The sequence below is a fragment of the Canis lupus genome, chromosome 22 (genome assembly GCF_003254725.2).
Source record: "Canis lupus dingo isolate Sandy chromosome 22, ASM325472v2, whole genome shotgun sequence".
NCBI lineage: Eukaryota > Metazoa > Chordata > Mammalia > Carnivora > Canidae > Canis > Canis lupus.
Window position 1 is genome coordinate 43,338,271 of NC_064264.1, and position 12,762 is coordinate 43,351,032.

The 12,762-nt window shown below is 33.5% G+C and overlaps 1 protein-coding gene across 1 annotated transcript in view; it reads left to right on the forward strand.

Annotated features, from left to right (window-relative positions):
- Window positions 1-12,762, forward strand: part of GPC5 (glypican 5) — a 1,341,373-nt gene that overhangs the window by 657,624 nt on the left and 670,987 nt on the right. The window contains exon 7 of the mRNA XM_025441003.3: window positions 1,572-1,728. Coding sequence (XP_025296788.3) covers window positions 1,572-1,728 — 157 coding nt within the window. The remainder of the gene's footprint in view (window positions 1-1,571; window positions 1,729-12,762) is intronic.

The window sequence follows — 12,762 nt, forward strand, 5'->3', positions numbered from 1 at the left end:
TATGGAATGTTAACCTCTTTTTCAGAGGAATATGCTAGCAAATCAGGGAAGACTTCTTTTTAAACTTAACACCTATTAACACAATTAAGGAATTCTAATAACAGAAATAAATTCTGACCAGAATTTTTAAATTGTTGTCAAATTATTTTGTCATTTCATTTTTGTTAGGGAAAATTAAAAATTTTTTAAAGATTTGATTTATTTATTCATGAGAGACACACAGAGAGAGGTAGAGACACAGGCAGAGGGAGAAACAGGCTCCTTGTAGGGAGCCCAATGTGGGGCTACCTCCCCAGACCCTGGGATCACACCCTGAGCTAAAGGTAGACACTCAACCACTGAGCTACTCAGGCGTCCCAGGGAAAATTAATTTGAAAGAACTGCAATATTTCACAATTTGTGATCTAATTTTATTTTTAATTTTGAAAGCTTATAAATTGTTAAAGTCCAGTTGCTTTAATGAAAGTGGTCTTTAGATGTTAAGCATGTTCATTGTAGTTGTACTGAGGATATTTCACCCCTTGTTTTTCACTATGAACTATTATCCTTGGGCTGTGTGTTTCATTATTGTCTGTGCATCGATACTATTGTCTAGAAAATCTCTTAGGAGTAGCAACCCTAATACTTTCATAAAGCACCCTGAAAGTTTAAATGACCAATAAATGTTCAGCAGTGGTACATTTCATTCATAATATAGCAGTACCCTCTAGTGCTCATGCTTGGTCATGTGTTCTCCCAAACTGCCTAACAGGGGTATATGTCACATATTGAAGCATTTTACTCAGGCTTAGCTTTAAGTGAAATATTCTATTATTCATAACATCACCTTCTCGAAAAGTAGTTCAGGCATTTCCATTATTATTCAAAAATATTACCAGCACTCTTGTGCTGTAGGGGAAAATGGCTCTTCCATCTATTTTGCTCATATAAGTAAATGAAATGCTTTAGAACCAAGAACCAAGAAGTTGGTTAAATTTCTTAAATGATTTGTAGAAACAGAAGTCTTTTGTTCCAATGTCCAGTTTTGTGCCATATGCATTGGAGTATGCATATGATCCAAGGAAGTTTAAAGGTATAGATATATGTGTACAAAACTCTACATTCTTTTCACCTAATCTTTTCTTGAAGACTATTACTCTGTTTTGAGAATTTTTGAATTGTTGGTTTACAACACAGCACAACAATATCAGCCAATATACTGCAAAGGGAGTTGTGTGGTATTGAAATTTAATCGACCATGCTTACATATGTTAATTCAGAAAGAAAAAATTCTCCAGCCACACTGTCCATCACAAGAAGGCCTGGTTTATTTGCTTTCCAAAGCCTCAACCAAAGCTTGATCACTGAGTTTATATGCAGATCATAGATCTTCACAACTGCAAGACCTTGCCCATTATTTACTATTATTTTAGTGGTTTGAACATTTGTTACAGTTTTAATTTGGTAAGGTGTTCTAACCGAAAGAGTAGATCCACATAAGAAAATAATTCTAATTCTACATATGTTTCTGAATAGCCTCCTTAGATGATTTGAGTTTGTTATTAATAAATATTTTTGGTATCTATATTTAGTTGTTACAGGGTAGGTCACCCAAACCTGACAAGTGGGAACTCCAAATGGGCAGTGGCGGTGGCATGGTTGAACAGGTCAGCGGGGACTGTGATGATGAAGATGGTTGTGGGGGATCAGGAAGTGGAGAAGTCAAGAGGACACTAAAAATCACAGACTGTAAGTGTATGATTCCAAGACTTCTTCTAAAGAATTAATTTGAAAGTATAATTGAGAATAGTTATTATTATGAATATAATGGAATAATGACAATGAATTCAGAAGCATGCAAAAGGAATTGGAAATGAAAATGAACCCATTTTTACTTATTCAGGACATGTATTCTTGGGGATTTTGTTTATTTTTAACTAAACGTTTTAATGGAAATAGGATGTTTTTCTGTGAAAGACTAGTTCTGAGAATTAAAGTTTTTTTAAGTTGGATAATCCTCAGGGCATGAAATAACTATTAGGGTGGCTATTAAATGTTTATTGGTAAATAATGTGAAATCAGGATGGGGTTGGGTAAATCCTACTAAATAATTAAATTCTGCAATTTCATTATCTTGCACCATCATATAAAACATATTTTACAAGGTTTTCATCATAGTATGGTTGCAAAGAAATTGGTTAAATATATGGTTAGTTATGGTGAAAAACTACTTAACTGTTATGATTTTGTTCTTCAAAAAAACTCTCACCAAAAAAAAAAAAAAAACTCTCACCAATCATGCACCTTGTTTTGATTGTATGGGTTTGAAAACCATTTCCAGTATTGCTGGACTGGTCACCACCACAAAAGATAGAACTTCCAAATAACGACAACAAAAAATCACCAGGTGAATTTTGTTTTCTTTTCTTCACTTTACAAAATGAGGAATATTGGCTCTTCCCTGTTACGTGCATGCAGATATTCATATGGGCAAGACAACCAAAGTTATCAACTGAGAAAGAAGTGTGTAAGTTAATGTACCCAGGGCTAGCTACCTATCAGCTCTTCATTTATCTGAGGTCATACCAAAGGTGATTACTTTATAAAGTAATTTTCTGGACCTGTGCAGCCCAATCTGGAGGCTGGTCTGATAGACTCCCTCTAAATCACAAAGGGCTGCTTTGGAACAGTTAGACATGTCCTTTCATGACTTTGGTGGGAGAAGAATTCATTTACTTTTCACTTCTTGTAGTAAATTTAGAACACTACACATGCTTCAAGCATCAATACCCCATTCTTTCTAGGATCTTGTTTTATAAGGCAAATATATTGGTTAAAGGAATGGAAACCACAGAGGTGCAAAATCCAAAGGGCAATTAATATAAAGAAATATGTTTTCCTGTTAGACACAGAAATAAATCTAACAGAAGGAAAATAGTTGGGATTTAGTATACTGGAGCTGCAATTGAACAAAGGGCCAAAAAAATTCTTGATGTATTAATGCAATTTCCTAGTGAAAATTAAATATCTTCTACTTGTGTAGGAGCAGGTAAGGATACCAGTTTTTGTCATTGGCATTAATATAGTTTATCAGATTGATTCTTCTGTTTCTCTATATTTCTTTGGTTAGGCCAAAACAACAAAAATGAAGAAGAAGTACAAAATGCAAATGAAAATGTTTTCTAGAAAAAAAACTATTCTTACTACGAGTTAAGATATCCTCCATTTTATTTTGGAATTATGATACTTATCTATTAGGATAATATTAATCTTTCATTTTCATTTTATCTTGAACATTTATATGTATCATAATTCCATTACCATTTCAATATTAGCAGGGCTTTAAGGAATAAACATTATTTTAAAAAATAAGTTGAAATTTCATCTATGAATTATGTGTATATGTGTAGAATTAGCATTTTTATAGGGATTTTTTTCACTTTTGGAGTTATTTATAAGTTCAAGAACTCATTATGTATTAATAGATAAGTCTTGTTTATTTCACAAAAGAGGTAGAGACAGTGGAGGATATTTAACTACTAATAATTTTCTCACAAAACCATATTTGCCAAGGTGACAAGAATGAATTTTTACTTCTAAACCCTGTTTTCAATTATTACAGATATAGACAGGTATGGTACAAGCAACTATCCATCAGAATTGGAGAGATTTAAGATTTAGATGGTTTTTAGCAACTCCAGGCAAACATTTAAAAAAAATCCACATCTGCTATAAGTGGGCTACCTCTCATGTTTCTCAGAGTTTATAGCTGTTAGCTGTTGCCTTTCAATTTTTAATAAGTGGTTAGGAAACCACTGTGGATAGTAGGCTGAAATAAACAGGGACAGAGAAGGCAGCAAAGCATAGGTCACATTTCTATTTTTATAAAGCACTATCATATTTTCCTTGTGTTTGGCTCATTCGATGTATTGCTAAAGCAAGCTAAGACATAGTTTTGGATAGTCTTAATGATTTAAAACTCATGTGCTCCAGCACATTTACCAGGTGTAATTTGTGTAAGAAACTTGAAACGCTACAGTGGTGTTTACTCTTTATAAAATACAATGTAAGTAGAATACAATTCATTTGTTACCTCAAAAATGTCTGATTAAAAACAGTTATACATATATGTCTATATATATATATATATATATATATATATATATATACGAGTACATGGAATAATACTAATATTGTGTTCTGCAAATTTGAGTTTGCTCTATTTACGGAAATTTTCTACAATGATGAATATTTTACTAATTATCACTTGGTCTGATGTTCCGTTTGTTTTTTATCCATGTTTATTTCAGACAACAGAGGGATCAATATACACTTTAATGTGCAGAGTTTTACCATCAATATATATGTACCTTTTAGATATAATTTTGTTTTCATCACGATGGTATCAAATAATTTAACAAATGTTTAGCTTTTAAAACTACCTGATGGCTATCAGTTATCAAATGATAATTGATTTGTTTCTTATAAAAAGTAGCCATCTATACCATGCAGTGTCTACTTTTAGGAAACTGAATATTTTCCTATTTCAGTAAAATGATTTGAAAATCCCGATCTTCTGGAAACTTACTCTCTATTTTTTAACTGTATTGAATTTGGCTCATTTGTGTAGGTGTGGTTATTTCACTAGTAACCTGGAATTACATGATCAAAATGGCTTTGAATCTTCATTTTGCCTCACCTCTGACACTCCTTACCCTTTCAAAGTAGCTGATTGATACAGATTCCAAACACCAGTGAAAGAAAACAAGTTCTAGGCAGAGCAACCTATGGACACTATCATCAATACTTTTTCAACTACTAGACTATTCTTCTAATACTCCCAAATTCTGATAATTTCAAAGGAAAAACAAACCAGAGTGCTATAAAAAAACAGGCTGTAACAAAACCATTTCCTGTAGAGTTTTAGAATAGTAGCATTGCTTGCAATTCCTATGTGATCATTTCAATTTCAATTTTAAAAAACAAAGAATATGTAACCTGTGATCAAATTCATTTTGATAAGGTGGCTTACAGTGATAACTCAGGCAAAATGAATTTGATCATTAGTTGATTCAGATATAATACATTCAAGAATACTAGGGTGATTATCAGTCTTCAGACTGTCAGACATCATTTCTATTGTCATATTCATCATTGTCCGTATAATATTATATAGTGTGTTTAGCAGTTTTTAAAATAATTTTATTTTAACCGAGTAAACAACAACAGAGATCATTAAAGATGTGCTCAGATGACTTTTTTTCTAGTTGTCTCAACATACTTCTGCAGAAGGGTCATTGTATGGGATCATGAAGATGGATGCGTTCAGAGTACCAGTGCAGCATTCTAATGCCTTGGGCTCTTTCAGAAGGACTATTAGCCATTAGGTTATTATTTCACAAGCTGCTTTTCCTCTTCTATGAATTTTCATCATCAATGCAAATTCTATTTGAAGATTGCAAACTCAGTTCTCAAACTTTTGCCATGTATGTTCTCAATGATTCCCTGTTTCAAAAACTGCTAACTGCATCAAAAGAACAGTAGGAAAAAAAAGAGGGAGAGAGAGAGAGAGAGAGAGAGAGAGAAGAACAGTAGAACTATTGTACTGGCTGTTGATAGCACCATCCAGTGTATGAAGCATTCCCCTGTGTGTTATCTTAGGAGGCAAGCTTATGAATGCTGAAAGTATTCAACTTAATGGAGATTAACTTGGAAGTAGAAGGGTAATACATCGAAATATAAAGTTACTAGGTCTGGAAAGAAATTTTGGTTCACCTTCTATAGCCAAAAGTAAAAAGTTTATATTGGCTTTGGACTTGTCACTTAGTAATTAACCTTAGAGCAGCTTCTAACAAATGCATGTGCAGCATGGTACTGACAATGACCTTAAAAGAGAATAGTGTATTCCATGTGCATTGTAAAATGAAAATAATACTTTATTAACCACTGAAGAATAAAAGTTGCTGATTTATTTAGTAATGCAGAATTGTAGTGTGATTGAAAATTCTTGGCCTCCTCTTCCTCAAACTTATTTTCACCATAAATCACCTTTATTTCAAAATCTCCGGCATAGAGGCCAAGGAGAACTCAAAAAAAGTTACAAGTGGCATTTTCCTTAGAACATGCAACCTTAAAAAAAAAGGAAAAAAAGAAAATCCTTATTTTTCCTTCCAGAATTATTTTTAAAAACTATGTAATTATTCATTTTGTAGAAATTATTTTATCTGACGATTTTTTCCAATACAAATTATGTCGAACAAATAATTCAAACATATATTGGTTTACATTAATAATATTTCCAAAAGGGGCACCTGGATGGCTCAGTCAAATGTTCAACTCATGATTTTGGCACAGGTCATATTCTCACAGTCTTGGGACTGAGCCCTGCATTGAACTTCACATTCAGGATGGAGTCTGCTTAAGATTCTGCTTGAGCTTCCCTCCACCCCTTCCCATCTCAAATAAATAAATAAATAAATTAATAAATAAATAAATAAATAAATAATCTCTTAAAAAATAGTAGTTCCAGGGATGCCTGGGTGGCTCAGCAGTTGAGCATCTGCCTTCAGCTCAGGTCATGATCACGGGTCCTGGGATCGAGTCCCACATTGGGCTCCCTGCAAGGAGCCTGCTTCTGCCTGTGCCTCTGCCTCTCTCTGTGTGTCTCTCATGAATAAATAAATAAAATCTTTAAAAAAAAATATAGTAGTTCCAAGTAAACATATTAAAAGTATGTATATTCTTTCTAACATTAATGTTTCACCAAATTCAAAATAAAATGTATTTAGTTTACTTTACATGCCCTTTAATAAATTACCCTCCATATAAGAAAGTTTACTAAAAATAACTGAAAAACTTATATGTTTACATTATTCAGTGACAGTGATGCTAAAAATAAATCATTTTTACATGGTTACTCAGATTCAGACCTTTGTGGCACAGTGAAAATAATCCTGAATAATGACTATACACTTTAATGTACATTTTACAGTGCCTAATATTGAAAGATCATGATAAAGCCATAAAAACTTCACAAAGAAACACTTCCTGATTCTGTTCAAAGTCAAAATTAAAAACACTTTGAAATTGTCACCTACTACAATTTCTACACTACTGATGAAAATTATACTAAAAAGAAATGAATAGATATCTAAGATAAATATATTTTAATTAAGATGCGATCACTATGAATATTATTCTGATTATACACCTTCATTTTGGTTTCTAAATAATTGAGACTCATCCTGGCTGCTTACTATTTTGTTAACAAGATTGTGTAATGGAATCTGGATGCCTAATGAATCATCTAAAATCATCGTTCGTTCTCTTGAAAAGTTATATATCACATTCATGAATTTAAATAATAGAACTGAAATAAGAAGGTTCGTCCTTGAATGCCTATGGAATGATTTTCCATTGCTTCAGCTTAGACACAGAACTAATTGTAAATCACTGGGGTGAAGAGGGAAGACTTACTAATTAAAGTTTACGAAGCCTCCTAGCGTGCATCCCAGATCAACCAGCTTTTCTGCAAATCTCATAACTAAATCTGTACCATGCCAGAGGGTGTAAAAAATAGAAGTTATGGTCTTTCTGAACTAGCACAATGCTCAATATGACTATATGACCAATAGAGGAAGTAAAAAATGAAAATTTAAGAAAATATCAGAAACATTTTATCATGGCTTGCCTAAAGTCTTATGACTGTCAATAAAACCTCATTTCTTCCCAGGTCTGTTTTTATAGGTTTCTGTTGCAGATAAACAGAATGGTTATTGAAATTGCTACATTCTCTCTCAGGATTCAGTGATAAAATGGACCATGTAGAAACAAGTTAGGTATACTTTCAGCTCTTTAATGACTTCCATACTTCTAACTAAGTATAAAAAGTATTTCATATATGTTTTTGACCAATTAAGTGCTCATCTAACTATAAATAATTAATATAAACAATAGGGCCCAGAGCTCATCAAAGTCACTGGTGTACACAAAGCACTTGGGATCCTTATTCAAAAGCTGTGTTTGATATAGGAGGTCTGAAGTGGGGCATTCATTACTTACATGCTTCTACTTGATGCTGTTGTTCTGGTCTCAGGACCATTCCTTCTATGAGGAACAAAAATGCATACTCTTGTTTATTACATACTTTATTTATTAGTGTCTCTGTCTCTATGAAAGTAGCATGAACTCTTATAATACACTATCTACACTTACATATTAGCGTACTAAGACAATATCATACACACGAAGGCATCAGGAGCCCTAACAATTAGACTGGTAACATGGCTTAACCAATGTGACTTTTAGTATCAGACTGTTTGACTGTTTTTAGTCATGGATTTACTTCCTGACACCAAAGGAGAACCACTTCCATCTTTTCTCAGGGTTTCTGAAGTCTTCCATTTTGGAACAGTGCCTCTGGTATGTCAGCAGAAATGTTTCACTTTTAACTCTGCTAGTTTGTGATGAACGCTGAAGAAATATCTTGCACAATCCCCTGAATCATGTTAAATTCCAACAGAGATAAATCAAAGTTTTATGTGAACTAAGAGAAAGGAAATAGACTATCTAAATGGGGCAATCAGGAAATACAGCACAGAGGAGACAGGACAAGGGCCATCTGAAAAAATAAATTGATGGCAATGTTTATGAGAAAATGGCATTTGAGAGGGTGGATGCATGATTTATGATTTAGTTTCAGTTCTTGACAATAGGGAGGAAGAAGGTATCCTGTGAAGAGCAAGCATGGTGAACAAAGACTGGGGGGTTGTGAGGAAAGGGAGAATAAGGAACACGTTTAGGAGGACCAAAGTTATTCAAATTGCTTGAAATAACACTGGAATTCTAAAAATGTGGATTGAGGGCACCTGGGTGCTCAATGGTTAAGCATATGCCTTTGGTTTAGGTTATGATCCTGGGGTCCTGAGATTGAGTCCCACATTGGGCTCCCCACAGGGAGCCTACTTCTCCCTCTGCCTATGTCTCTTCCTCTCTCTGTGTCTCTCATGAATAAATAAATAAAATCTTTAAAAAAAATAAAAATGTGGATTGAAAATGTTACAATGGATTCTGAATTCCAGAGTATAGAGTTTGCATTTAATTTGTTAGGCAAAGGGGAACTATTACAAGTTTTTCTATGTGGTCATTTTGTATGATGTACAGCTATTTTTTTATAGATTTTATTTATTTGAGAGAGAGTGTGTGTGAGAACAAGTGGAAGGAGGGGCAGAGAAAGGGGAAGAAGCTGACTTCCTGCTGAGCAGGGAGGTGGATGTGAGGCTTCATCCCAGGACCTGGAGATCATGAGCTGAGCCGAAGATAGACACCTAACCAACTGAGCCACCAGGCACTCTGAGCATACAGTTATTTTTACTAGTAATACAGTGACCTGCTTAAAAAAAATAAAGTGTAAATGAAGTGCATATTGCACAAGTAATTTACTACATACCTTGCACAAGTAATTGTCCTGTGCCTAAATTTCCTTAAGATGGAGATAATGACGATACTCGCCAAGAAACATCCCTGTGAGCATTAAATAACCTAATCCATACGCAGCATTATAAGAATGCCCAAACCATCCCCACCCACCTAAACAAAAAAGTTGTTGAGTAAAATATGTACAAAGATTTTCTTAAATGTTTCCATGAACCAGCAAGAAAGGAAGGAATATTCCATAAAACAAGTGGAAGTCATAACAATAATACAGAGATAGAAAGAATTAAATGTAGATCTATAGAGATAGAGGAAAAATCTATGAATATATACACATACACAGGCACAGTTTAAGGAAAATAATAAAATGAACTTGTTCTACCAGTCCAATAAACAGAATATTTCCGTATCTCTGTGTGCTACTCTCTGAACATAGTCCATTCTGAGAGTTTACCATGATCATAAATTATGTAAAAATCATTGCCTTTTCCTCTTTTTTTTTAGAGATTTTATTTATTTATTCATGAGAGACACAGAGAGAGAGGCAGAGACATAGACAGAGGGAGAAGCAGGCTCCTCACAGGGACCTGATGCAAGACTTGATCCCTGGACCAGGATCACAACCTGAGCCAAAGGCCAATGCTCAACTACTGAGCCACCCAGGCAGTCCTGCCTTTTTCTCTTTGTAGAGTTTTAAGCATCAAAATATGCATTCACAAGCAATATATTGCTGGGTTTTGCACTTATATAAATGGAATCATGTGGTTTTTGTTATGTGGTGTGTTCCTTTCTCTTAAGTGTTAGATTTTTGAAATTCGCCCATGTTGGGTTTAGATGTACTCCTTTAGTTTACTAAGGTATAGTATTCTAAGTTATGATAATACACACCCATTTAATTACTCTATTGTTTATGGACATTGGAACTGATTTCAGTGTTTGCATATTGTGAGTTCTGTTGCAATAAACCATCTTGAACATGTCTCTTGATACACATGTATCAAAGCCTCTGCAGTATAAATCTAGAAGTATCATGGCAGTGTCTCAAAGCAAAGCATGCACATGTTGAGCTTTACTAGGAAATGCCAAACTGCTTTACAGGGTGATTGTGCCATATTCATATTCTTAGCAGCAAAAAATAAATAAATAAATAAATAAATAAATAAATAAATAAATAAATAAATATTCCCCATTTTTGCAAACACTTTTTTCCCCTTTCTCACTACTTTTGTATATCTGCCCAAAGAATGGAAGTGGAACAGTATGTTATCCTATATTAATTTCTACTACCATACTAATTCGTTGAATTTGCTTTTTGCAAAGGTATATGCTTACTCTTCTGAAATTTCTTGTATACCATTTTCCCTATTCTATAGAGTTATTTATCTTCTTTGACAGATATTCTCAGGACAAAAGTCAACTTCAGTGATGGCATTATTTATTTTTTTAAAAAGATTTTATTTATTTATTCATGAGAGACACAGAGAGAGAGAGGCAGATACACAGGCAGAGAGAGAAGTAGGCTCCATGCAAGGAGCCTGATGTGATGCTTCATCCCGGAACTCCAGGATCACACCCTGAGCCAAAGGCAGATGCTCCACCATTGAGCCACCCAGGTGTCCCACATTATTTATTTTGATTATGATCTTCAGGAAGGGCAGGAGAGATTCTTGAATATTTCCTTTTATTTAACTGGTTCCCTCCCTATCTTTCTCAGAAGGTGACCAATTTTTTAAAGAACATTGTAAAATCAATTTTAAAGACATTTGTGATTCTTACTCTTACTGAAGTCCAAACTGTGCCATATTATGCCAGGTGGCCCTTCTCTGATTTGGCTCTTCACATTTTTTTACCTAATCTGCAAAGTCTTTGCTAGTTTCATTGTTGTATAGTATAGGAAAATATTCCAAATTGAGTTTATTCATTATCTGTCACAGACATGAATTCGGTCTTGTTTATGTGACCCTTGGTTTTCATAAGAAATGTATTCTTATGACCACCATCTAGGGATAACATATGATTCTTAAAGACCCAGGTGATAAAAGAAAAAAAAGTCATTACTCATTTGGTTTACTCCACATTAGATATATCACATTATCATAAAAATGCTAAAACTACCGCTACCAATTATGATTACTAAAGTCAGTTACATTTTTGCATATTTTATCCAGATTCTAATCCTATTTTATGCTTATAATAGATATTGATATATATCGATTAACTCTATTCAGTGATCATATAGATTGTTCCTTAGCAAGAATATGAAATAAATAAATAGATTAGATGTATTGATAGGTGGGTAGATAGACTGAGATATCATTAGAACACATACTACATCTACACACTTAATTTATTCTTCCAGTAATTATATATATAATGCTCCCTACTAGTTCTTGTGTCAAAGTCTAATACATTTCTTTTTTTTTTTAAGATTTTTATTTATTTATTCATGAGAGACACACACAGAGAGAGAGGCAGAGACATAGGGAGAGGGAGAGGCAGGCTCCATGCAGGAAACCCGATGTGGGACTTGACCCCGGCATTCTGGGATCATGCCCTCAGCCAAAAGCAGATGCTCAACTGCTGAGCCACCCAGGCATCCCGTCTCTAATACATTTCTTAAGCAGGACTTACCAAAACAATACTTCACAAATTTTATTTGTTGATAAGAGTTTGTGACTCTTTTACATAAAAGTCAATTTTTCTAGATAAAAGAATGTTGGATTACATTTTCTTTCCTTGCATCTCTTCAATATGCACTGATTGCTGTTCTGGAAGAAAGTGTTGCTGGCAAAAAAAAAAAAGAAAAAAAGAAAGAAAGAAAAAAAGAAAAAGAAAGTAAGTTGCTGGCAAATATCTGACAATCTAATTTTCTACTCTTGATAAATCACGTATTATATTTTTACCCTCTCACTGCCCAATGTCTTGTTTTCTTTAAGGTATAGTAATTTTGCTAGGATATTTCTTTTTGTTGGTAGTTCTGAATTGATGTTCTCAGTAACATAATATACCTTTTAAATAAGTAATATCAAATTTTTTAGCAGATAATACTGAGTTATAGTTGTTAGTAATTGTTTTCTTCCCGTTTTGATTTTCTTTTTTTAAGAATACCTATTACACATTTGTTGAATTGTATTCGCTTATCAGTATATGCTTCAATACTTTTGATCTGTTTTTAAATTTATTTCTAATTTTAAATATCTGCCTTTTTTCACTTTCTATTTCTTTTAAGGTATTACTGGTGGTGTTTCTTTTAACACTCGTAGATTTTATTTTTAAATGATTATTTTTTCTTCCCTTTTTACTTTTTTCAAAATCTCTCCCTCATTTCTGAATTTCTCTAATTCTGGTTTA